This window comes from Netta rufina, assembly GCF_964035555.1.
Source record: "Netta rufina genome assembly, chromosome: 3".
In the NCBI taxonomy this organism is placed as follows: Eukaryota; Metazoa; Chordata; class Aves; order Anseriformes; family Anatidae; genus Netta; species Netta rufina.
This window is the reverse complement of record NC_140125.1, coordinates 78,490,541-78,516,877: the sequence shown is the minus strand read 5'-3', so window position 1 is coordinate 78,516,877 and position 26,337 is coordinate 78,490,541. Positions and strand designations below refer to the sequence as shown.

The 26,337-nt window shown below is 38.7% G+C and overlaps 1 protein-coding gene across 1 annotated transcript in view; it reads left to right on the top strand.

The window, feature by feature from the left end:
* Positions 1-21,113, top strand: part of TBC1D32 (TBC1 domain family member 32) — a gene marked incomplete at its 5' end in the record, with an annotated part of 84,471 nt that extends 63,358 nt beyond the window's left edge. Inside the window, 6 exons of the mRNA XM_084284720.1 lie at positions 12,633-12,702; positions 13,545-13,660; positions 14,641-14,795; positions 16,445-16,585; positions 17,778-17,966; positions 20,432-21,113. Coding sequence (XP_084140846.1) covers positions 12,633-12,702; positions 13,545-13,660; positions 14,641-14,795; positions 16,445-16,585; positions 17,778-17,966; positions 20,432-20,551 — 791 coding nt within the window. The 3' untranslated portion in view covers positions 20,552-21,113. The remainder of the gene's footprint in view (positions 1-12,632; positions 12,703-13,544; positions 13,661-14,640; positions 14,796-16,444; positions 16,586-17,777; positions 17,967-20,431) is intronic.
* Between the last annotated feature and the right edge of the window lie 5,224 nt (positions 21,114-26,337).

Genomic DNA, 26,337 nt, shown 5'->3' with positions numbered 1-26,337 from the left:
ATAAAAGTTCTTCCTGTTAGATGTTGTCTGTTTGATTTGATCTGAATAAGGCAAAAACTTAACTGAAAGAAGAACAGAGGAGGAACTGTGCAACTGTGCAGAGAAGGGCGACGAAGCTGGTGAGGGGCCTGGAGAACAAGTCCTACGAGGAGCGGCTGAGGGAGCTGGGCTTGTTCAGCCTGGAGAAGAGGAGGCTCAGGGGCGACCTTATCGCTCTCTAACGGGTACCTCAAGGGAGGCTGTAGCGAGGTGGGGGTTGGTCTGTTCTCCCACGTGCCTGGTGACAGGACGAGGGGGAATGGGCTTAAGTTGAGCCAGGGGAGTTTTAGGTTGGATGTTAGGAAGAACTTCTTTACTGAAAGGGTTGTGAGGCATTGGAACAGGCTGCCCAGGGAAGTGGTGGAGTCACCATCCCTGGAGGTCTTCAAAAGACGTTTAGATGTAGAGCTTAGGGATATGGTTTAGTGGGGACTGCTAGCGTTAGGTCAGAGGTTGGACTCGATGATCTTGAGGTCTCTTCCAACCTAGAAATTCTGTGATTCTGTGATTCTGTAACTTCCAAGTGGATGTCTTGCCCAGCAATGCAGAGCATTCCTGCTGTTTCTTAATCACAACACTTAATCATTAAGTGTTCCCATCTAATGTGGAAAAACTCTAATGAAGGGACACATCTGTACCCTCTGCACTTAGAAGTGCAGAACCTTATTTTCAATCCACTCTTGTCCACCCATTGTTCAAAATGAGTATTTAAAACAAGTTCAGGAAGGTTGAACTTGAATCTTCTACTTCATTAACCTATGATTTCAACATGAACCATTGATCAGATGGAGCTGTCAACAATAACATACTGTTCATCTAAAATTTAACGCCAACTTTAAAGAAACCAAGATTGAAAATTGTATGACAATCACATACATGAAATTATACCTTGTGATTTTCTGTTCTTAAAAGATAGATACAGAGACAAAACAAATATAACAAATTAAAAGCTCTTGAAAATCTTGGGCTGGACAGGTTTTCAACAAACCAACCCATTTTTAAAAATTCTTTTTTAATATATTTTTCAGAAAACCAGTCCAGTCTGTATAATATTCCTTTCTGTATTTTATTTTATTATCGCCATTTGCCGAGGCGATCGGCTCCGGGGCAGACGCGTTCTGCAGCGGAGCGGGGGATCGGGCCAGGCAGGGCTAATTTTTTCCGGCATCGAGCCTACTGGAGGGAGCCGCCAGGACCTGGCAGCCCTCGTGAGGGAGGCTGACGAGGCGAAGGCGGAGCCAGCAGCGCCCCCTCCCCAGCCGTTCAAAAGCTGCCCCTAGGGAGCGCGGCGACCAGGGCGGGCAAACAGGGCGTGGCGCGTCAGAAGGGAGTGGCGCGGCAGTTAGCGCGGCAGTTCGCGCAGGCAGGGCGCGCAGGCAGGGCAGAGCGCTCCCCCTACACACAAACAACACCTCCTTAACAACAGCCGTAACTAGGTGATAATGGTCGCCACCAGGCACGGCGCGCTCTCCAGAAAGTCGGTACACACGCAGACCGACTACCCGTTAAAAAATGCCGCAGTTCAGGTCACCGGATGCAGGTCTGAGCCTGTTGCTGCCATCGGCGGGAGGCAGAGAAACTGCGTGCGTGAGGTGCGAGCAGGTGGATGACCTGGTCCGCGTGGTGGCGGAGCTCAAGGAGGAGGTGGAGAGGTTGAGGGCCATCAGGGAGTGTGAGCGGGAGATAGACTTCTGGAGTAACTCCCTGCAGGGCCTCAAGGGGAGGTGCCGAGGTGAGACTCCTCAAATGGGGGCGGACCCCCTGCCCTGTCCCCGTCGGGCAGAGGGAGGGGATCCGGGAGCTGAGGAGGAATGGAAACAAGTCCCTGCTCGACATCGCAGGCGATCCCCTCCCCTTCCGGCCCCACCCTCCCAGGTGCCCTTACACAACAGGTTTGAGGCCCTAGAGATTGAGAGGCCGGTGTGTGAGGAAGAGGTAGCAAATGTTCCCAGGAGGATGCCTGGGGCGAGGAGGTCAACTCCGCGCCTCAGGACTGCCTCCACCAAGAAAGACAGGAGGGTTATTGTTGTTGGTGACTCGATTCTTAGGGGAACAGAGGGCCCTATTTGTCGGCCTGACCCTACCTGTAGGGAAGTCTGCTGTCTCCCTGGGGCCAGGGTCAGGGACGTTGCCAGGAAGCTTCCTAACCTGGTACGCCCCTCTGACTATTACCCCCTTTTGATAGTCCAGGCGGGCAGTGATAACATCGAAGAGAGAAGCCTCAAGGCTATCAAAAGGGACTTTAGGGGACTGGGTCGGTTAGTAGATGGAGCGGGAGTGCAGGTGGTGTTTTCGTCCATCCCTACGGTGGCAGGGAGGGGTTCAGAGAGGACACGGAAAGCCCACCTGTTAAACACGTGGCTCTGGGACTGGTGCCAACGCAGAAATCTTGGTTTTTTTGATCATGGGGCACTTTACTCAGCACCTGGCCTGATGGCCGCAGACGGGTCCCTATCTTTTAGGGGAAAAAGGATCCTGGGCCAGGAGCTCATTGAGAGGGCTTTAAACTAGGTAGGAAGGGGGATGGGGCTGAGGCTAGGATTGTTGGGGCTGTGCCAGGGGGAACAATGGCAAGGCCGGAGGATAAGGCTATGGCCCAGCTGAAGTGCATCTACACCAATGCACGCAGCATGGGTAACAAACAGGAGGAGCTGGAAGCCATCGTGCGGCAGGCAGGCTACGACTTGGTTGCCATCACGGAGACGTGGTGGGACCAGTCTCATGACTGGAGTGCTGCAATGCCTGGCTATAAGCTCTATAGAAGGGACAGGCAGCATAGAAGGGGTGGTGGTGTGGCTCTCTATATTAGAGAGTCTTTCGAGGTTGTAGAACTCGAGGTTGGGAATGACAAGGTCGAGTCCCTTTGGGTTAGGATCGGCAGGGACAACAAGGCTAGTGTCCTGGTCGGGGTCTGCTATAGACCGCCGAACCAGGATGAGGAGACGGATGAGGAATTCTACAGGCAGCTGACAGAGGTTGCAAAATCGTCAGCTCTTGTACTCGTGGGGGACTTCAACTTCCCTGACATATCCTGGAAGCACAACACAGCCCTGAGAAAGCAGTCTAGGAGGTTTCTGGAGAGCGTGGAAGATAGCTTCCTGACGCAGCTGGTTAGTGAACCTACCAGGGGTGGTGCCCCGCTAGACCTTCTCTTCACAAACAGAGAAGGACTGGTGGAGGATGTGATTGTCGGGAGCTGTCTTGGGCAGAGTGACCACGAAATGGTGGAGTTCACTATTCTTGGCGAGGCCAGGAAGGGGACCAGTAAAACCGCTGTATTGGACTTTCGGAGGGCTGACTTTGAGCTGCTCAGGACACTAGTTGGTGGAGTCCCTTGGGAGGCGGTTCTGAAGGGCAGAGGAGTCCAGGAAGGCTGGGCGCTCTTCAAGAGGGAAATCTTAATGGCGCAGGAACGGTCTGTCCCCACGTGCCCGAAGACGAGCTGGCGGGGAAGAAGACCAGCCTGGCTCAACAGAGAATTGTGGCTTGATCTTAGGAGGAAAAAGAGGGTTTATAAGCTTTGGAAAAGTGGGCAGGCCACTAAGGAGGACTTTAAAGAAGTAGCGAGGCTGTGCAGGGACAAAATTAGGAAGGCCAAAGCTCATCTGGAGCTCAATCTGGCTACTGCCGTTAAAGATAACAAAAAACATTTCTATAAATACATCAACACAAAAAGGAGGACTAAGGAGAATCTCCATCCTTTACTGGATGCGGGGGGAAACTTAGTTACAAGAGATGAGGAAAAGGCGGAGGTGCTCAATGCCTTCTTTGCCTCAGTCTTTAGCGGCAATGCCGGTTGTTCTCTGGATACTCAGTACCCTGAGCTGGTGGAAGGGGATGGGGAGCAGGATGTGGCCCTCACTATCCACGAAGAACTGGTTGGTGACCTGCTACGGCACTTAGATGTGCACAAGTCGATGGGGCCGGATGGGATCCACCCAAGGGTACTGAGGGAACTGGCAGAGGAGCTGGCCAAGCCACTGTCCATCATTTATCAACAGTCCTGGCTATCAGGGGAGGTTCCAATCGACTGGCGGCTAGCAAACGTGACGCCCATCTACAAGAAGGGCCGGAGGACAGACCCGGGAAACTACAGGCCTGTCAGTTTGACCTCAGTGCCAGGAAAGCTCATGGAGCAGATCCTCCTGAGAGTCATCATGCAGCAATTGCAGGGGAAGCAGGCGATCAGGCCCAGTCAGCATGGCTTTATGAAAGGCAGGTCATGCCTGACGAACCTGATCTCCTTCTATGACAAAGTGACGCGCTGGGTGGACGAGGGAAAGGCTGTGGATGTGGTCTCCCTTGACTTCAGCAAGGCTTTTGACACCATCTCCCACAGCATTCTCCTCAAGAAACTGGCTGCTCTTGGCTTGGACTGGCGCACGCTTCGTTGGGTTAGAAACTGGCTGGATAGCCGGGCCCAAAGAGTCGTGGTGAATGGAGCCAAGTCCAGTTGGAGGCCAGTCACTAGTGGCGTCCCCCAGGGCTCGGTGCTGGGGCCGGTCCTCTTTAATATCTTCATCGATGATCTGGACGAGGGCATCGAGTGCACCCTCAGTAAGTTCGCAGATGACACCAAGTTAGGTGCGTGTGTCGATCTGCTTGAGGGTAGGAAAGCTCTGCAGGAGGATCTGGATAGGCTGCACCGATGGGCTGAGGTCAACTGCATGAAGTTCAACAAGGCCAAGTGCCGGGTCCTGCACCTGGGTTGCAACAACTCCAAGCAGAGCTACAGGCTGGGAGAGGAATGGTTGGAGAGCTGCCAGGCAGAGAAGGACCAGGGAGTGATGGTGGATAGTCGGCTGAATATGAGCCAGCAGTGTGCTCAGGTGGCCAAGAAGGCCAACGGCATCCTGGCTTGTATCAGGAACAGTGTGACCAGCAGGGCTAGGGAGGTGATCGTCCCCCTGTACTCAGCTCTGGTGAGGCCGCACCTCGAGTACTGTGTTCAGTTTTGGGCCCCTCGCTACAAGAAGGACATCGAGGTGCTTGAGCGGGTGCAGAGAAGTGCGACGAAGCTGGTGAGGGGCCTGGAGAACAAGTCCTACGAGGAGCGGCTGAGGGAGCTGGGCTTGTTCAGCCTGGAGAAGAGGAGGCTCAGGGGTGACCTTATCGCTCTCTATGGGTACCTCAAGGGAGGCTGTAGCGAGGTGGGGGTTGGCCTGTTCTCCCACGTGCTTGGTGACAGGACGAGGTGGAATGGGCTTAAGTTGAGCCAGGGGAGTTTTAGGTTAGATGTTAGGAAGAACTTCTTTACTGAAAGGGTTGTTAGACATTGGAACAGGCTGCCCAGGGAAGTGGTGGAATCACCATCCCTGGAGGTCTTCAAAAGACGTTTAGATGTAGAGCTTAGGGATATGGTTTAGTGGGGACTGTTAGCGTTAGGTCAGAGGTTGGACTTGATGATCTTGAGGTCTCTTCCAACCTAGAAAATTCTGTGATTCGGTGATTATGAATCACTTTTTCATGCATAATTATACAGGCAGTATTGGACATGAATTCTCTAAAGAAGTTTATGTATACAGTTCTCAAATAAAAGTTCAATGATGCATTGTGACCTCACTGCTTTAGCTGCAAAGAGAAAAAAAGTGAATCTCAGAATTCAGCAGTATGCAAAGTCCTCCTGCTTTTCTACAGGAAGATTTGTTGTATCTCCCAAATAATTTAAAATGACTAGTTTTATCAGATATCTCATTCTCTCTAAATTATACTCATTTGCTCTGATTATGACGAACTTATTCCTTCAGAACTACTAGATGATAAATTAAACCCTAAAGTGACCCAAATAAAATAACAGAAGTTTGAAGCTAGAGTAAATACATTTAAGATCAGAAATTAAAGATGACACTTTCACAGTAAAAAAAAAAAAATCAGGTTGGATGATGAACAATTTTCTTTTGCAAATTTTGATATTCCCTGTCTTAATAAATATAAGGTTAGAAATGGGATAGCGAGAGGCCTTCTGAAGGATTGTCAGTAGTCTGGAGATAAGACACTGATGTGAACTGTAGGCAAAGGGCAGGTATTCTCTTAATGTTTTACCCCCCGGTCAACAGTGCCATCATCACACACTCTTTTTGTGAAGAGTTCTCCAGTCCAGGAAAAAGTGTTGCTCAGTCAAACGGTGTGATTCATCAAAGGTTTATTTTATGTTTTACAGGAAGTCAGTTAATAAAATTTCGTAACACATTTTTCAGACAGGTGTAGCAATGAGTATTTTCCAGTAAAACCAGCTAAGACCAATAAACTCATGCCGATTGTCAAGAAGGTGAAACAAAAATATGATTCCAAAATTGAATCTAGGATTATACAACACTCTGGTAGATTAAAAAAGCTTGACTGTATGAATCAGTTGTATAGCTAAATTTACACTCATTTCACTCTTTCTTACCCAATAAAATATACAGTGTGGCATTCCTATGAAGACGGAATGTGCTGAGAGGCCACAATTCTGTATTACACTTCCAGTATTTGCACAGAAGGGAGAAATGGATGCATCTTCCTAGCTCAATATCTAAGTAAGCCAAAAATGCATTTTGCAATTGCATGTGTCCCCCATTCACTCTCTTCAATAAATCGGGATTTGGGGAAACAATTTCTAACTAATGTTTAGTCTTAATGAAGAGAAGCCACAATTTTCATGAAACTGGATCCAGTATAGTGTATAGATATTCAGTGTTTATCATGTTCCTTGAAATGGGAAATAGATTATCTTAAAAAAATGACAGCTTTCTAAACCCGTAGGTAGTTGTAATTAGAATAACACAGTCATCCATCTGCTGTGGAATCCCTCAGGATTTCAGTCTATTATAATATCTGCAAATATGGAAAAATCAAATTAGTTTGGGTTGTTATCATTTTAAAGATAAGGGATAAGAAAAAATAACTGATAAACCACTATGCATTTGCAGTGCTTAATTATAAACAGTAATACAAATCTTACTTGAAGTGTACTTTTTGCTAGCAGCAATGATACTGCTGTGATGTGGATTCAGATGAGGAAAATAATATACAGTACGTATGTTAAATGTTAATGAACTCTGCCCACCCCCTTTCCCAAGATTAATACTTTACAGTTTGCTTTTATTTGTCTTTCTTCTGAAAAAGATATGAACATTGAAAGCCAATCCTTGATGCCTAGCTGTCAGAGGCAATAGGATGGCAATAGGATGCAGGAGGCAAGGAAATGAAATTTGCTATAGCAGTAAAACTGGCGTTATGCATTAGGGATATGAAGTTACTAAAATAGCTACTTTATCTTCCTGTTACCAGCAAATTCCAGTTCATTGAAACACAAATGTTTTTTGTAAATGTACTAGTTTTCTCAAGGTTCCAGCAAGCCTATTTCTCAAAGAACTCCACTTGTAGTGTTATCTTTTTCTTTACCGTGAGGGTGACAGAGCACTGGTGCAGGTTGCCCAGAGAGGCTGTGGAGTCTCCTCTGAAGATATTGAAAACCCGCCTGGATGTCGTCCTGCACAATGTACTCCAGGTGATCCTGCTCAGCAGGGAGGGTTGAACTAGATATCTTCAGAGCTCCCTTCCAACCTCGGTCATTCTGTGATTCTGTAATATGCTAGTGTCATGGTCTCCACCACGTGTTGAAAACTTCCCATACTCAGGAATGCTATGACCTCTCATGGTTAACTGTTCTTTTGGGTAGCTCTGTTGGTGCAGGTGACCTTGCAGTTGAGTTTTCTATTTCCACTGACCTCTACCTCTGAAACAGCTGAAGCAATAGAATCGCAGGTATTCAGGCCTTAGGCATAAAATTGAAATATCCTGCTCTGTTCCTTCTCTAGTTGAGGCTCAGTTCTCCAGATGAACAAAATCTCATAGGAACTTTCTACCATTTAATAAGCTTAGTCTACTAAGGATCAGGTGGATTGGGTGATGAACAGAAATTTTAAAAATGCCAATGGGAAGCTTCTTAGAGGGAGTAATGAATCAGAAATACAGGACTACGTCACAAATTGGGCTGAGAGGGAAGGACGGAAGGAGGGGCATTCATCCCTTCCTCCTGCATCATTTGTTGGATGCACTTCTTTAAAGATAGGTGCTATTACCAAAAAGCATTTTGCCCTTTCCTGGTTGTTATGTAACTGGACTGAAAATGTAGTTTATTCTTAAAGATGTTGCTGCCAAAAACAGCTTGAGTATTTGTGATGACCAATACTCAGAGAAGTTCTAGATACGAATATTTTGATCTTCTATTATGACAAGGAATCTTTCTGATGACCTAGCAGATATTTTCAGCAATTAGAGTAGAATTGCACTTGAGATTACTTACTTACCTCTGATGAGGAGCCATTGTCTGTCTTCATTCACAGTTTAAAAACAACAATAATAATATATTTCTTTGAAATGGGATTTTTTTAGAGACAATTCAAACAATGAATACAAGATTCAGTCAGAATCTTGTCAGAAGCGTTACAGATGGATAATTTTTTGGAGGAGATGATGTTTTGATGTTCATTAAAGAACAGTAGCAAAATGGCAGAAGAGAATATGGTGATAAAAGTATGATTTCCACTCTTCCCCAACTCCAAAAAAATATGTTTTAAAATAGATAATTTTCATAAGGATATCACACAGTGTTTTATACTGCCTCCTTGGGTACCTTTACAGTGCCAATGTTTAGACACATACTAAAGAAGAAAAATAAAAAGAAAAGCTGATTTTTATTTAAATAAAAGATTTGGTCAGTTTCACAATTCTAGTTTTTATGGACAAAGCCAAAGACTAGAGATCTGATAGGAAAAATAACTACGTATTGTAAAGTTCCTTGAAGCTCATACAAGAATTATGCAGGTGCCTCTGACCATCATGGGATATTCAGTAGCTGTTTGCATTTTTTTTACTTACCTTTGATTAAAGGAACCGTGTAATTTCTATCTATACAAAGAAAACTAGTATTTCTTACCTAAAAATAGACTGAGTTAAAATTTAGGATTTTGCGGAGGTTATTTGTGTTACCATAAAAAGATTTGGCCTGAACATCAACAAGTGAAAAAAGGTAAGTCAATACTGTAAGTACAGCATTAGTCATTTTTCCCACTTACCACAAAAGGAAAGGCAATAGTTTCTTTGGGATAACAGCAGTGAAATGGGAATAAATTATTACCCAAAGACCATACAAGTTGTATGAAATGTACTGTAAAGCTGTTTCAGCTTGGCATCCAGTCGCTTCATTGTGAATGCAATGTAGCCCATTTTCTGACTTAACCACATAAAAGTTTCTTTGTGGTAAGAGGAAAAATGAATAAGAAAACCTTTCAGATGAGTCGTAAAGTTGATGCATTGAAGTTTAGCCTGATCAGGAAGAATACTATTGGATTGTGTGTGCCACTTAACTCACTCTGAAGTATCTGTAGCTAAAGATTGACTTTAATAGCACTATTTACTTGCCTTTGCAAGTTGTGCTTTTTCAGAATGTCTGTTTTTATGCTCCTGAATGTTACAAAACTTTTGCAAAGTGCTGTGCATTGAAGCACTTGAAATGGGCGTAACCATAGTACAACTGATCAATCATAACCTCAAAGCAAGAAAACACTGAGATTGCATAAAGAATTGCTCCTTGTCTTCCCTTTTTCCTGTTCTTCCTGCTTCCCCTAACTTTTTGGGAAAGCATGAAAGCCAAGGAAAGGAATTTGCAATAAAACAAGAAGACAAGGAAAGGTTGGAAATAAGGGAAGATCACAAAATGATAAAAATAAGTACTTCCTTATTGTAGAAAAACTTATTATTCTACATTTTTTCATACGTAGTGTTTATATTCTCATGTTTAAAGTCATTATTGGCAATTAAGAGTTTGCAGTCATTGATGTTTCAAAGGAATCTTTTTCTCTTTTGAATTAATAAGATTGTATTAAATTATGGCTTCCTAAAACATAAATTATGCCTTCCTGTTTATATCATATATCAGCAGCCATACTGATATATTTTTTTTTATGATCAGCTTCTTAGAAGAGTGCATGGTAGGTTGCTAATGTAAAGAGTAGTTGCAGGGTTAAACAAAATGAATTGTTTACATCCTAAAGTGGTCCATACCTACTGCTGTGGAGTCATACGTATTTTAGAATGAGAGACAATGTCATCTTCCCATTGTAACTATTATTATTTTAATTGTAAGTCTATACAGCTCTTAAAGGAACATGTGGAATATCTTTCAAGTCATCCTTCAAGTTTCAATTTGGGTTAATTTCCATTTTACCATATTTTGATTTTTAAAATAAGAAGTATAAAATACCTATTTGACATAGATTTTTCTTTTATTAGATAAATAAAAAGGAAGTTACTAAAGCATGTTGTTCATTCCGTTTAATAATAGTCACAGTGCAGTATCATGTTCTTATCTAATTTACAGTTCAGAGAGGTGTTCTGCCATTTGTTTGAGGGTAAATGGCATTCTTGTTTAGAAAATTGTTCCATCAATGCCTTCTGCTTTTCAAGACAGTTAGTTTTCAGGTATATTGATAAATAATTGTCAAATATGTTTTGTAGAATATCAAATTGTGTACTAAATCCACAGAGTCATGAGCATCATTATAATAGTACAGTCACAACATACGACTGCAAGCTTGCTAGTAAGCTTTTTATCGATGGATTGCAATATGCAATATCTTCATACCCAACTTATTCTTAATAATAATTCACTAGCTTAATGGAACATTCAAGGTTTCTAGGTCCAGTTTATAATCAGTAGGAAGTGGTCTTTTGTGTATTCTAAATGGCTTTGTAGTTTTCTAACGCCTAGTGTTCCCGGTTTGTTAATTGGAAAAGCAAAATGGAAATCAAAAATTTTGACAAGGAACCTCAATTTCTGTGTTCATAGTGTGAGTTGTCGATTGGTAGTAACTCAACTGCGTAGTGTACAGAGCTATGATTATATCAAGTACACTGGTGTAAGAAAGTGAGAGTTTTTGCCTTGATGGCAAAAACTTGACTGCATAATATAGAATTATTCGGTCCAAACTCTATGTTAATTTTATCTTCTTTCATAATACAGGGGAAAATATCAAAGGGAAAACTGATAAGGAAAAGATCCTTTTCAGCAACTAAGAATTATTATACCAGAAAATAAAAGGCAATGAGAATGAATGAAATCAGTTATGTTCTTGTAATCTTGGTAGGAAGTAAGCATTCAGTACTTGCTGTAAGCTGTTACAAAGTGGAAACTGGTTCAGATGGTGTGCTATCATATGGCTGTTTCTCACGACACCCTTGTTGGACTCTGAGAGCAGTTCCAGCATTTCCACCCACAGAAGGCTCATCTTGAAAAGGAAGTAGAGCTTCCTTGGTGTAGAGATTGTTAGGCTGTTTCCTTCTCTCCTGCAGTCATGCAGGACTGAATATATACAGTCATGCCAGGACTGAATTAACCATAAGTTACCATTAGTCAACTCATTCAAATTCTCCCTGGCTTGTCTTCTAACATGGTTTCTATGTTACAGTATAGCTCTGGCCTGCACAATTGCAAATAGGAACCTGGGAATGAATGCACTGTTTAGGTGGTATTTGCAGCTTGAGAAAAAAGGTAGCTTGGAACAGTAGCTGTAAAAAGTTAGCAACTGTTTCAAGCATCTCCAGGGCTTTATAACTGAAATGCCCTGTGATTTTATATGTATTCTTTCAAATACTGTTTTTCTTGAACTTCTATTCTGGGGTTGAAAAAAAAAAAAAAAGCTTTGACTTGAGATTACTATTTCAATCTCATCAGTTTATTGAATAAATTCAAGATAATTTCAGTCTACAGCTCATCTGAGCAGGACACTTCTTCTTTCTTTCTTTCTTTTTTAGACAATTTTTTAATTAAGTTCATTTTTTTTTCTTTTTTATTAGCACTTTGTCTCAAAGAAGTATATTAAAGGCTTAAGACCTCAGCTTTTAGCTCATAGTATTACTGTAGTGAATTTTTTTTTGAGGTGTCGTTTTCTTAGATGAGATGAGAACACGAAATAGACAGAACTTCATCTTTTGCATTTAAAATTTAGCATGTTGAGAAAATGTTACTAACGGGGTTGTTTTAATTCACGATTTATTAATTTGTTTATCTAACTTGGATTTCTCATTTAAATAAATGCAAAAGAATGGTGGTATATATTACTGTGTGAAAGAAAAATTATGGAACTACAGGATATTTAAGAAACAATCAATTATAAAATGTTCAATGAGATTAATATCAAAATAGAATTTTTGTTAGCAAGGTTGGCTTTACAGCTTGGTGACTTTAAGGCCACTGGAATGGAAGAAAGTAAACCAGAAAATGCGGCTTTGATTTCTTGGCAAGAAGGAATGAAGCTCTGCCAAGAAATGGGTCTGAAGATGATGTTTGTTCTCATCATGCTTTAAAGCTAATGATAACCATATTAAAAGTGAACATTTTCCTGTAAAGAAAGTGATTTTAATTTAAAAAAAAAAGTGTATGAGGAATACAGGTTCTTGATGTTTCTTTGCAAATACTGCTAAACTCACTTAAATATGAAACAGATCTCCAAAATTAGTATCTGTGCATGGAAGCTTTACATTAGTATTAAATCATATTTTAAATCATATTTTTCATAATACTTTATTATATTTTTCTTTTGTTTTAGCCATGGATGCAGATGTGAAGAAGGAATGCCTTTCATCTGTGCAGCTGCTTGGTGTTGAAATGACAGTCAGGTACATGGTATTAAAATATTTCCCTAGTGTATTTCTAGAATTTGTTTGATTTCATGGAATGACTTTAATGATACTTAATCCATTAACTCAGTGTTTTATGCCATCTAAATCTAAAGATAATCTTTTGAGAAAATGAATTCTAAATTTCAAAATGAAAAAGGTACTAGTACATAATTAAATTATCTTTACAGATTATATAGGTTATTGTCCTTGACTGCTGCAAAGGCTAATTGTAACTTGTTAGTAAGATTTACCACTTAAATTACATTATCCTGAGTTATGTTTCTTTTCCTTCTCACATAACTTCTCTAAATGGTTCTGTTTAGCTAAGCTTAGTTATATGCCATTAACACATTTTATTTCGCTCATAATTTGCAGAGCTATGATGAAAGAAAAGTTAATGTGTCTGTACTTCCACAGATTGTTTTCTTTAGCATTAATATTTGAATTCTGATGCCAATAGTTACGTATAAAATATACTTTAATTACATATAAAAATATACTTAGCTGGAATTCTAAACAACATACGTGAAGAAAATGAGTCATGTATCATAGACAAAGTCCTTGTTCCTTCCCATCACAGTTGCTAAAACTTTGAATTACAAGGAATTTGGGTAAGAAATTGTAACACTGAGTATAATAGTCTGCCATTCCCAAATGAAGAACCATAGCTTTTATTAAACCATTTTTTATATATCTACAACATTGTGGTTTTGATGTTCAGTGTGATGACTGCTTAACTTTTACAGGCCTATTAAGTATGAATTCTTTCTTTTTATTTTTATTTTATTTATTTATTTTAACGTATTTAAGCAATTTCAGTTTTTAATTTCTTGTGTTAGATATGGAAAATACCTGAATTTGCTAAAAGAACATGCTGAAAATGATCTGTGCTTCGTCTTAATGAATTGTGAGCAATTTCTGAAACAACAGCAGACAACTGTGGTATCCTCACTTCGTATCCTTCTTGATTGCATAAATTGTGTGGCCTAAGAATGCTAGTGGAACTTGAGCCCTCAATTTGGGTTTATGATGGTGGTGTTATACGTGTAAATATATCCTGAAAGAAGAAGAAAAAAAGGCACTTTCTTTGAAATTTTGTTAAGTTAAAATGCACACACAATGCACTCCATAAAATATTTGTCATTCTGTTCCATATTTTGTTAAAATTGTTTCTCATTCATTTTTGTCATAAAGTTTTTTGGTGTAGGGTCACATATTGCTGTATATGCTAAAGAGTCTGAAGCAATATACCTTTGAGTGTTAATAAATATTTGTGGTACTCCCGCAGTATCAATGTTCTGGTGCTATGTACTATGTAGATGTACTGCATATGTATTATGTAGTACATACGTACTGTGGAACATTATATATCTATATTTTTAATATAGCAATGATAACTGTTTCCAATAAGCTTTTTTCTTCAAGCATTAGGCTTAGTGTATCTCTATTAAAATATACTTCAAGTAGTCAGCATATACTTTAATTATTTTTTTGAAAGCTTTTATTTTACTTTTTCTTTTTTTTCCCCCCATAATCTTCACAACTCTTGTTTTCCTCCTCTTCCCCTACCATCCTCTGTTCCTGTACTGTGGGCACACTTGTTTTTGTGTGAGGGTTTTGTATTTACATATTTTGTACTTACATATTTCTCTATTTTTTTTTGTTGTTGTTTTTTCCTGATTTGAAACATTTGCTTATGGACTGGAAAAGAGTAGACTACAGGGAAAACAGCTTAAATTGTTTCTCTTAATTCAGTTGTAGAGACAGGTGTGTCTCTAGAAAACTGCTTTCTGTGCAGCTATATTCTGTTGTCCCATCTGTAACAAACAAGCTCTTAACTCTGTATGTTCGGACCTGGGGAGTGAGGAAGGCTGCAATTCCTGCATGGCAGCGCAGAGAAGTTTTTTGCCCAAGTTCCTTAACTTTTTAATGCAGACTGCTTGCAGGGACGCTATGCTGGCTATGACTGGTTTGCATCTTCTGTGTTCCTCATTATGTCAGGGGACAGGGAGAAGACTCTAACGTTTCTTCAGCAATTTTCTCATCTTCTTGTTTCAGCATTTCTCTGGCTACCAAGACTGCATGTATCTGTAAGAATTTAAAAGCTGATTCTTTCTGAAAGACAACTTTGAAAGTTAAAATACATGTTATCAATTTCCCCCTTTTTTAAAATTGCATTAAGTTTTCATTAAAGCCCTCTAACTGAATGCATAACCCTGATTTTTTTTTTTTTCCAGAAAAATACAGATTTGCTCAAATGGTTGTTTAAAAGTAGTGAAATAACAGGTAGACTGATGGTAAAGGCAATGTTACCAAGTTTTAAAGCTGACAGTAAAATAAACCTTGTTAGTGGCATCAAATTCTGATGCAAGACCTTTTATTATTAGTAGTAGTATTACAATGTGAAGTTTATCCTTCTGATTTTCAGTAAAACTCAGTTTTATGGTTAAAAGCACTAACATGTATTTATTAAATTTGAAGAATTATTACTGAATTCTGAACGCCCAAATTCTGAATGCTTTGCAATTTGAAATTAGTATTTTGATCAAGTTTGTAGTATAGGCAGCATGATTTCCATCTTTGATTGCATGTGGAATCATCAGTGTAAAACAAAAATCTTTCATCTTTCAGTTTGACTTCATACATTTTCACATTGTCTTGAATGTTTTGACCACAAATTATCAAATAACTGTTGTCTTTACTACAGAGTTCTGGGGCATAGGATGCACCATCTAGATTTTGTGCCTCTTCTGTATGCAAACCTCTGTTAAGACGAGTTGGTCTGTCTTTTCACCAGCAATGATTGTATTGCTCCACTCACAACGCCAAGGCCAGCCCTAAGGCTGTTCCAACACAATTAAATTTTGCTCCATTATGTGAATATAATTGTGCTAAATTCTCAGTGCTGAGAATTTTAGTGTCTTCTTCCGTACAAGAGCTAGACAGCATTGCAAAGTTGCTGCATTACTAATGTCCATTCTAAATACCTAAATGATTTCTCTTTCACAATATATCTTGAAGAAACAAAGAGAAAACTAAATAATTAACCTATTTGCATAATTTCCACAATGTAAACTAAAATAAAATGTCAAAACATAAATGAGGAATTATCCAGCCATTAGACTGTAATGCTTTAGGAAGCATTAGACTGCCTTAGGAAGGTGGAAAATTCCCAAGGATGTGCACTAACCTTCTAGCACGAAGCCAAAGATTCATTACCTAGAAACCAAACACGGATACCCAAAGCTTTCCATAATGATAACCTCTGTTTCTTTTGCAGCTCGTAACAAAATTTCTCTCATACTCACCACACATACTGCAAAGAAACATGCACCTAGAAAACAACTTTAAATACCGCAGAAGTTCGACTTTTTATCCACCAGTAAAAGGGAAAAAAATCCAACAAAAATGAATTGTTGTTGTTTGTTTAAAATGCAGCAACATTTTCTCCCTCCCTGCTTTGAGAATTAAAGCATAAATGCAATAAAGACTTAAGATTGTAAAGGATTAGTTAAGATATGTTTTACAACAGTTTCTAGCTTTGGATTTTCTTTAGTTTAACTACGTGTTTTTAAGATGTCAATGCAATCTTTTTCCATATTCACTTATTTTATTTCCTATCTCTAAAATAATTGTGATGACTTATCTTACAAGTATATATATTTTTCTCAGAAAGGTATTTTAAAGTAACACACTTCTGTGATCTATAACCATTTTCCCCAATTTTGTTGTTAATCAGGTGCACCTGCCTATTACCACAGTGGAATCTGGCATCCATCCAGTCTATTTCTGCAGTGCACACTATGTTGAGATGTTGATGAAAGCTGAGTTACCACTTGTCTCCTCTGCCTTCCATATGGCTGGTTTTGCTCCATCCCAGGTAACTGATGAAATATCAAAGTATCTTCAACTTCTTGATTTAAATCCACAAAATCAAAGATGTTCAGAGTTAAAGTTGGAACTACTGTGGTTTTTCTATACATGTGCGTGGTGGTTCTAAAACAGCATAAGAGATTGTTGAATGCATAGTGACTCAGGGCATTTTAACATAAATATTAACTATCTTCTGTAGAGTAATGACAGTATACTGCAACTGATGATCTTCCATTACAAGTTCATGCAGAAAATCTGATAAAAGTGAGATACTAAAAACTCAGATTTATCATTAAAAACAATAGAGTATCTTATTCTCCAGAATAATTTTCACTGTTTTCCACGGGGAGGAAATGATAAATTTTGGACACATATGTAACAGAAAGCAGTTCAGTTGATATTAGAAAAAAAATATATACTTTTTAAGGACTACTATAACTATTACAATCAGGTAAAAAAGATAAAACAAACCGAAAACTTTTATAATAATGAAATGTTACTAGAGAAAAATATTCTCTAGTTAGTTTTTATTTAGTAACTTTTTATATTACGTACTTAATACAGTGCTTTGGAAATACCGAATTCTACATGTTTGTACAGAACGTTGCTTATACTACAGTCACGATGAAGCATAAACAGCTTCATGCCAATGCATAGGATATCTCACTGGAGTAAGAGAGCTTATTTCCATTCCAAGGCAAGAAATATATTTTTCATATTATGCTTTCAAAATTCCCTTTTGCCAGGATTTGCAGCATAAGAGGGGGGCAGATGCCAGCTTTAAATAGTCAGTTTAGGATTTCTTTTTTGAGAAGAGTGGCAAATGAGGGATTTTATCTCAGCATAGGAATAATGAGGTGCCTATAATTAGATGATGAAAAATCATCTTGTATTTCACTGGTCTTGAAGTTTTATGCCTCAACTTCAACAGTTGCTATATATTCAGGTACAATGTATATGAACAGATATGATATGAACAGAAGCAGGGTGTGAGGTATAGCAGAACTCAGTGAAACTATTTTGAAGCTGTGCTTTTGCAGGAAGAAAAAGGGATTCTTGGCCTCTTTTGTACCTTTTATTTTTGTAAGTAGGGTAATGTTATAGGAAAAGGGCATTAGTATAGAAAAATTAGGAGATAATACTGATAAATTATGACTGAATATCTACAGCAATTTAATTATAATTTTATTCTCACCTAGATTTGTCTGCAATGGATAACTCAGTGTTTCTGGAATTACATGGACTGGAGTGAGATCTCTCACTACATTGCTACATGTATTTTCCTTGGTCCTGATTATCAGGTATATATGTGTATTTCTGTGTTCAAACATCTAGAGCAAGACATCCTGAAGCACACTGAAGCCCAAGATCTTCAGGTTTTTCTTAAAGTAAGGGTTTCTTTTTGAATTTCTTTCAATTGCCAAAGGGAAGCAAAATTCTCTATACTGAAAATTAATATACTACTTAATCTGAAGCACTTACTGAATTTCACCTATTGATTTTAACTGAGTGAAATAACACTTTAATTTTATTTTCTTCCTGGCAGGAAATTGTGGTTTAGTATTTTCCAGAGAATGGTTTTCCTGCATATTGTCCTGATCACCTCTCCTTGTAAGCAACTTAAATAGCCGCATTAATTTACTAGGGCATTTGTTTCAATTCCATATATGTGGCCCTGATCTCCTTAAAGTTGATATTCTTCAGAAGGGTGGGTTTATGCATTGGTCTCCTTCTGAAGCCTGAAGAGATGTGGCACAAAGCTCAGTGATCTTTGTTATTCTGAACACATGCCAATTACTATACAATCAGCCTTTCTTAGATAATAGGCAACTGCATTCTGCCAGTATACTAAAGCAAAAGCACAGCAATTGGGGGAAAAACAGTGAACTCAACTTGGAATCTGATTTATTGTTTGTCTTTCTTTCTATTGTGCTGAGTATATATAAGTAAGGCGGGATGAGATCGATACATACTCCTTTGGCAAGATCTTGACATATCTGATACCACCTAAACTTTACATTAAAATGAAGTCATCAGTTAACAGCAAGTCATTGCAAAAATCAGTGATTTTGATCTCTAGTTTATTTACGGTTATTTTGGATATAACTACATCCATTTAACAATGGTAGACTTCTAATTCAATTAATTTATTAAATTTGTGGCAGCTCTGGATTTTGAAAGTTGTTTGTGCAATTCTTCTGATACAATAATACTCATCCTTTGGGTTATTTCAACGTCCAGAGTGAGTATGTGTGTGGTTTTATTTTTTTTTGTGATCCTGTATGGGATTTCTGGTCAGTGGCAAGTTGAGTCAACAGTGTGGTATTGCAGACAACAGGGCCATCCATATCCTGGGTGCATCAGGCACGGAATATTTAACCAGTCAAGGGAAGGGATTTTCTTGCTCTGCTTTGCGTTGGCATGGCGTCACCTCAAGCACCATGTGCAGTTTGGGGCACCACAGGATAAAAAGTACATAAAAGTATTAGAGTGTGTCCATAGGAGGGTTGTGAAAATGATGAAGGGTCTGGAGGGCAAGACATGTGAGGAGCGGCTGAGGCCCCTTGGTTTGTTCAGCCCCGAGCAGAGCAGGCTGAGGGAAGGCCTCATGGCGGCCTGCAGCTCCCTCACGAGGGGAGTGGAGGGGTAGGCGCTGAGCTCTGCTCTCTGGGGACAGCAACAGAACCTGAGGGAATGGCATGGAGCTGGGACAGGGGAGGGTCAGGCTGGGGGTTAGGGAAAGGTTCTGCACCCAGAGAGTGGTCACTGGAACAAGCTTCCTAGAGGAGTGGTTGATGCCCCATGCCTGTCAGTGTTCAAGAGGCATAAGGACAATGCCTTCCGTATTGTGCTAACTTTTGGTTATCCCTGAAGTGGTCAGGTGGTTGGAGCTGATGATCTGTGTAGGTCCCTTCCAAGTGAACTATTCTAAATATGAACAATATGTCAGCTCAGTCACCTGGGTTTAACACTTGCAAAGGTATTGGTCAGTTACCATTCTGTTGAAATACAAAAATTTAGGTTTGAGCTTTAGCCTGTAACTTCTCAGCACAGCATTCACAAATGTTAATTGCTGTAGTGGAGCAATTCCCCCAAAAATGGAAGTCTAAACTATTCTAAGAACATAATCCAAGTTTAAAAAACAAAAGCAAACAAAATTAATAATAATAATAATAAAAAACAACCTTTGAGTATTCATTTTATATTTTCTTAAGTAATGTCACAATTTCATACTAGCAGTGGTCACTTACCATATGAAGAAGTCCTTCTGCCTGTTTTCCTTCAAAGAACTGATAGTAATTTTTCAAGCTTCTAACCTACATTATATTTCATGAAAAAATTATGATTTGATAGCAATACACCTTTGTTGCTATTATCTAATGAGTAGTTACATGTAGCTAGTAAAATTAAAAACAAATATTATTTTTCTTAATATATATATATATTTAAATTTGCACATAAAGAAAGAAGTTGGAGACAACTTTGCTGTGAATTAAGATGATGTTATGCCTTTTTAAAAAAAAAGAGTATTTTAGTACCTGATGTTGCCTTTTTAAAGCTCACTTTATTTTCATTAAAAATCTTCATATGTCATACTTCCCAAAAATGAGATGAACAACTTCTTTGTGAAAAAACTATTTGTTACCAAGAGTTAAGGAATTACTGGAAGTACCTTCTGGAACAGATATGCTTATTATTTATTTCTAAATATATTTTAATGTGTGTACTTTAAGTACTCAAGCCATGGCAAGCAGAACAAAACTAACTCTATTCAGTAGCCTGGAATTCATTACATTTGAGTCATGCATCCTTTTTCTTATCTAATAAATGTTCTCTGTGTGTATTTGTACAGGAAGAAGCACTCCATGGATTTCGAGTGAGTGATTATCTAGAATACATGCAAAGCCTGGAGCTGATCTACAGACCAGTGCTACTGAAAGACATGAAGAACATCAGAGTACAGAATACGTAGATCAAGCAAGATAGATTTTTTGCAGTTTTGGTTACATTCTTTAAAAGAATACTGATTATTTGATATATCAATCTGCACTAATACAAGTCAGGCTGTGTAAATGTATATACTGTAAAATAAATAAGGAGGGTTTTCAGAATATAGTTTTTGAAAAAGGACTTCATTTAAATTGGATGACTTACAGTAATCATATTTTCCCAGACAGGCTATATGCATAGCCTCATTTTTATTTGAGAGAAAGCTTCAGAAATCACCTGTAGATTGTTGGAAGTGTCTTCCTTAAAATGCCTAGAACCTGTTTCCAAATCAATTCATTATTGTCATATCCTTGTAGCACAGTCCTAAAAACTTCATATATTGTAAGGGTCTGACAAAGTGATTTTTCTTAGAAGCAACTGTTAGTATGTATTCATATGCATGAGAACTGAACAAATGAAAAATAAATTCTCTGTACACAGCCGTTCTGAATTTGTGGATAAGGTTGAGAAAAGAGTGATCAAATGCATGCAATGAAACAAGACTGATATTCCCTTTTTTTTTTTTCAATAAATAAATAAATCATTTTGTGTCTTAAAACATCTATTTGTAACATATAATTCTGGTATGCATAAGTGAATGAGAAGTCCCTAGGCAGCCTGCTTTTCATATCTCTGAAAACAATCCTCTTTAAAGATTTTGATTTCATTCAAACAGGGAAACACTGATATAAAGTTTAATCTACACTTCCCTTTCATCATCTGTGAAATGCAAGAATTAAGGCTGCTAGAATTAAATCTGTGTTTTCTAACACCGGTACAATGTAGGTAAAAGTTTAAAGTTGTTGAAGTTGATTGAAATTCCCAATTTCAGAGGAAACATGTTTTCTTGAAGAGCACTGTATCCCATTTGCTCTGGGACAGATTTTAGATAAGTCAGTGGGCAGCTGAGTTGATTAAACATTCTAACAGCTTTCTTTTCTATATTACATTATATAACTCTTAAATAGATATCTAATCCAGGGAAAAAAAAAAAAAAAAAAGCAATTTTCTTTGCAAATACTTAATACTAACTGTAGTGGTCACTGTAGACATTGTTTTATGTCTCATTTCTCTTCTTACTCCCTCTACCAGTGAAAAAAATGAATAAAGCACATCCTAGCAATCACTGGCCAAGCTGAAGCTTTCTCTCCTGTCTTGCCTCACACCCTCCACAGTATTTGGAGATTGCTTGTTCTTTTCGCTTTGCAAGAATTTTACTTGCTCAGTTCTGTATTTTGGTGGGCTCCTCTATTTAGGGTTTTCCATTTGTGCTTTCCTCAGTAATAGTAGTGATGTTGCTAGAATACCCATTCATCTGCCAAGGTAGTTTATCATCTATGACATCTGATCATCTATGACTGTGTTCTGAAGGCTGGGTTTGTGTTTTGCAAATATTTTACAGATCTGGTGGTCTGACAATTCACTCTGCTGTAGGCATTATGTTTTATAAATACCAGCAGTATATCATACCCCTCTATATTGACTCTCTTAAGCTAATATGCAGTGCCACTTTCTACATAGCATTTTATTCTTTCTGGGATTGTTCAAGGGTAATATCTAGTACAGGGCATCTTCGTGCTGGTGGCGGTTGGAAAGAAGCAGCTAAAGAAAGGCTGTTGAGGAAATTTCTACTATAATGGCTTCCAGAGTGTCCAAATCTGATATACCAGAAGAAGGAGGTGAGAACTATCATAACAGAACCAGCTGTCATCAAACCAACTGTTCAGGAGTCATGCTGGGATTCAGAACATGCTGCAGTAGCCGTAGAACTGTAGAACTGGCTTTAAATGCTATGTTTACTTCAGAGCATCTGGAAATCCTTTTGCACTGGTGCAGGGCACCCATCTTTTCTAAAAGTGGCCTGGAATACAACTAGATGACATTTTCTAGGTTGTCTATTAATAATTCTATATCACAACTGTACATAAAAAGGCCAAAAGGCCTCTGGATAGATTCTGAAATTGGTGTATAACTATTCTGAAGAAATTCACTAAGGAATCTTATTCCTGTGTGATGAGTTGGCTCCCAAGCAGTTGATTATGCAATGACTATCATTTTATCTTCCTGTTTAGAGGTGGGAAGCAGTCTGCTTTCAGAAATGTCACAGTTAGTAGGCAAGTCTTAGATGAAAGTTGACTTAATTAAATAAACCAATTAATGGCTTTAGTGGAGATTTTGCTTTGAGAGCTTCATCTGTATACACTCTCCTATCCCCAAAATACTGAATATATCTTTTTCTTACCAGATATATCCTTTCTTCAGATTTCAGTTTAAGTTTCAGCCAAAATAATTTTCGTACTATTTCAGTCCAGAGTGAAATAACCTGTTCTTACAGCTACCTTTAAAGATTTTTTTTTGTAATTACTTCACCTAGCAAGTTCTGTATCGTACAATATCAGATGTTCAGTACTGTGATATTTTCAATGACATTTCTTTATCAAATGAAACAAGATTCAGCTTCTCTAGCAAAAAGTTATTTTTCAGCTCTATTCTTATAGGAGTAAGTCTTTGTTGGGTGAAGTATAAATAGCCAGCATAATTGGTCAACTGTCTGCTATGGCTACTTTAATAATTAAGCGGTATAAATTCCCCGAATGCATGCTAGTTATGTTTACCAGGTGATGTTGCATAGAGTTAAGCATTAAGAAGTTCCTTATTCAGTTAAGGAACAAAGGAAAATTCGATATTTTATTGACACCTGCAATAACATTCTCTTTACAGATTAGCTTTTCAAAAATATTTTGATTAGAATTCAGATATAATAAAACATTTTTGAAACACCAACAGAAACGACAAGTGTTGAATTTAGACTTAACAATTTCATTCCACACTTCACCATGAGTTAAACATTACTATGAAATTCTTGAAAAATCACTTCACTGGATAAAATGAATGTGTGAGCACATACACATTCAAATTATAAAACTACATTAGAACCTGCAGTGAATTTCTGTAATTACATGTAACCTGAGAGTGAGCACTACTGACAAAGGTTTTGCTGCTAATTTCTATTTTCCTGACTGTGCATTTCATAAGTTCATGGGTTTAACTTTTTTCCTATCTACAAAAAAATGTTTAAAATATTTTTGGACTGCTGTGAACTATGTTGGCTTACCTACATTGATAAAAGAGGCTTGCAAGTATGAGGAAAGAGTTATGACAACAAATTCTTGCCTGACACCAGGGTCAAAGAATGTTAAGACTCACATAAAATCTGTTTTGTTTTTTTTTTTTAAACTTACTAACAGTCTCTTTTTTTAAAAAAAAATCTCTTTTTAAAAAATAAGACAACTGTGTTGGCTTACTTCCCTAAGCAACCGAATGACAAACAACCAAACTGCGAATAAGCACTAGGAAACGTGTGATTTTAAGAATTCTGCACATTTTTAGAGAGATTTTTGGTAGTTATTAACATACCAATTATAAAGCTATCAATTCCTTTATCAGCAGGAGATATTTGTCCAGAAAATTAGCTCCTGTACTATACATTTGAGTAACCCAGGGACTCTTAACAGCTAAATAGCTGCCGCTTTATATTCCTTATCCCCTAAGAAAGAGAGAGGTACTGCAGAGCTGACCCTTAATACCAATGAGTTTCATCAATATTGCATCACTCAATGCAAAGTACAGCACACAATAATCAGAAAGATGAGTCGAATGCTAATATAAAGCCAACACCCTTAGCACCCAATTGCTCAGGCAAAAGCGCTTTTTACATTGCCTCCAGCAATTAAATCAGTTGCAGTTTCCTCATCTGCAAAACAGCTTACAATAGCAAACAGTCCATGTAGGAGCTGGGATGGTACATTAGAGTATTTGTAAAACATTTAATGCATGAAAATGTAAGTGCTAAATATTAGTACCTGACAATAACCTAAAATTCCATTGTGCCATTATAACAGAAGCAGTACGTTGACACAGTACTAGGAGACTGAAACAGTTTGAAGTGATGGTAGTCAGGGAAACCGCTAGTATCTTCTTTGGATCAAGGGTAATCTAAAAACAAATGACCATTTAAGCAAGAGATATCTGAAGACATGCTGACATGCCATGTTACCTCTGGTTTGAAGAGTCCCTCACTCAGCTTTGCTGGCTTACATATAAATTTCTTCCTTCACTCAAATCCCCCTTTCTTTCGTGAAAATAATTAAGCATAGGAAAACTATAAAATAAACAGCCAGTAAGTCTACTAAGATGTAAGCATTTTCTGTCTCTAAGTCTCCATATATTTCCAGTTTCCTTTTCTCTGCTTTCTATCTCAATCATACTTACCTCTCTCAGTCTTTTTCTCTCTCTTATTTTCAGCTTTCATTGTACCCAGTCCCCAACATGCCCCTAGTCTAAGCACTGAAGGATAAGAAGCTTTTCCTTGCTTATATCTAACAAGTGTAATTAAACGTGATTTAAAGGAAACATAAGGGGTGGGGTGGACACAGAGGAATATGACACAAACACTACCAACAACAAAAACAAACAAACACACAACCAACCAAAGAAGCACAGGAAACACTAAATAAAACCCCAACTTGGATATGTTAAGAAAAAATTGTAAGCAGACACATCCCTCCAGCTATGCAGTCCTGACCCACACTCCTACTGCAGGGAGCTACCAAACCACTACTGCCTCCACCTCTCTCTCTCATCCCATCCCCCCAAGCATCAGCTGGGATGCCAAGCTGATTAGAAACATCTGTATTATTCCTAAGAGAAAAGGAGTTTCCAGACCACCTCCTTCATCAGCCTCTGCAGCATGACTCAGCCATTTGGGAAGAAATCAGTAATATACAGAAATAATTTTCACCTGGTCATGTCTACCATGTTGCCTTTTGCCAAGTTATTCTACTTCTGAAAGCTTTGCGTATCTGTCATCTACAAAAATGCAAGTAATGTTTACTCGTTTTTGTTCAAATGACAGATCTGCAGGTGGAAGCAGTTAGCTTCCTCATTACTGTATATTGTGTTCATGCAACAAGAGGAATACCAGATCTGAAAGCAAATAGAAGAAAAAAAAACAACAACCAACCAACCAAACAAACAAACAAAAAAAAACACTTCACATTTAGTAGGAAAAAAACACTAGATCAAAGTTAAGACAGTTATACTCTAAACTGTTTTTGATTGTTTTAAGATGTCCAACTCAAACAGCCACTAGGTCAACAGAGAAACAGTCTCAGCTCCTCTAAACCATTTTGTGTTATCTCAACACTGTCCAGCTAATCCACAGTGATATTCCATCGATTTCAAAAGAAGCTAACTTTGGTTAACATCAAACTCAGATTACAGCAGGTCCTTCACTCACTAGTGAGTTAGAGCAGCAGCTCCCGAGGAAGACTGTCAGGGCATCTGCCAACAAGGTGTGTTATTGGACATCATTACTAAAAAAAACAACTGCTAAGAGCAATTATGTCAAGCTACAGCTCCTAAGGAAACAGGCTTATCCTTATCCACATGCCCAGAGCAAGGACACATAGCAGGACCTGCACCACCAGCAGGAAATGCAACCTACCCAGTGATATGGGAGAAATGTTAACACCTGCTTTCAGAACACTTCCAGATGACCCAAAAACTGATGGAGTGGTAAATAAAGACTGAGACAACTAAGTCATAGAGATTTATCTGGGTCAGTTGGTGAAGTAGGCTAATTTTAATTGCATTTTAATACAGCCAACTGCCAGACCATATATCTCAACCAGGGTTAGCACCGTGTTTAAACATGAAGGACTTTGTTGTGAAAGGCAGGGACAAGGGCAAGGACAAGTTTGCTATCCA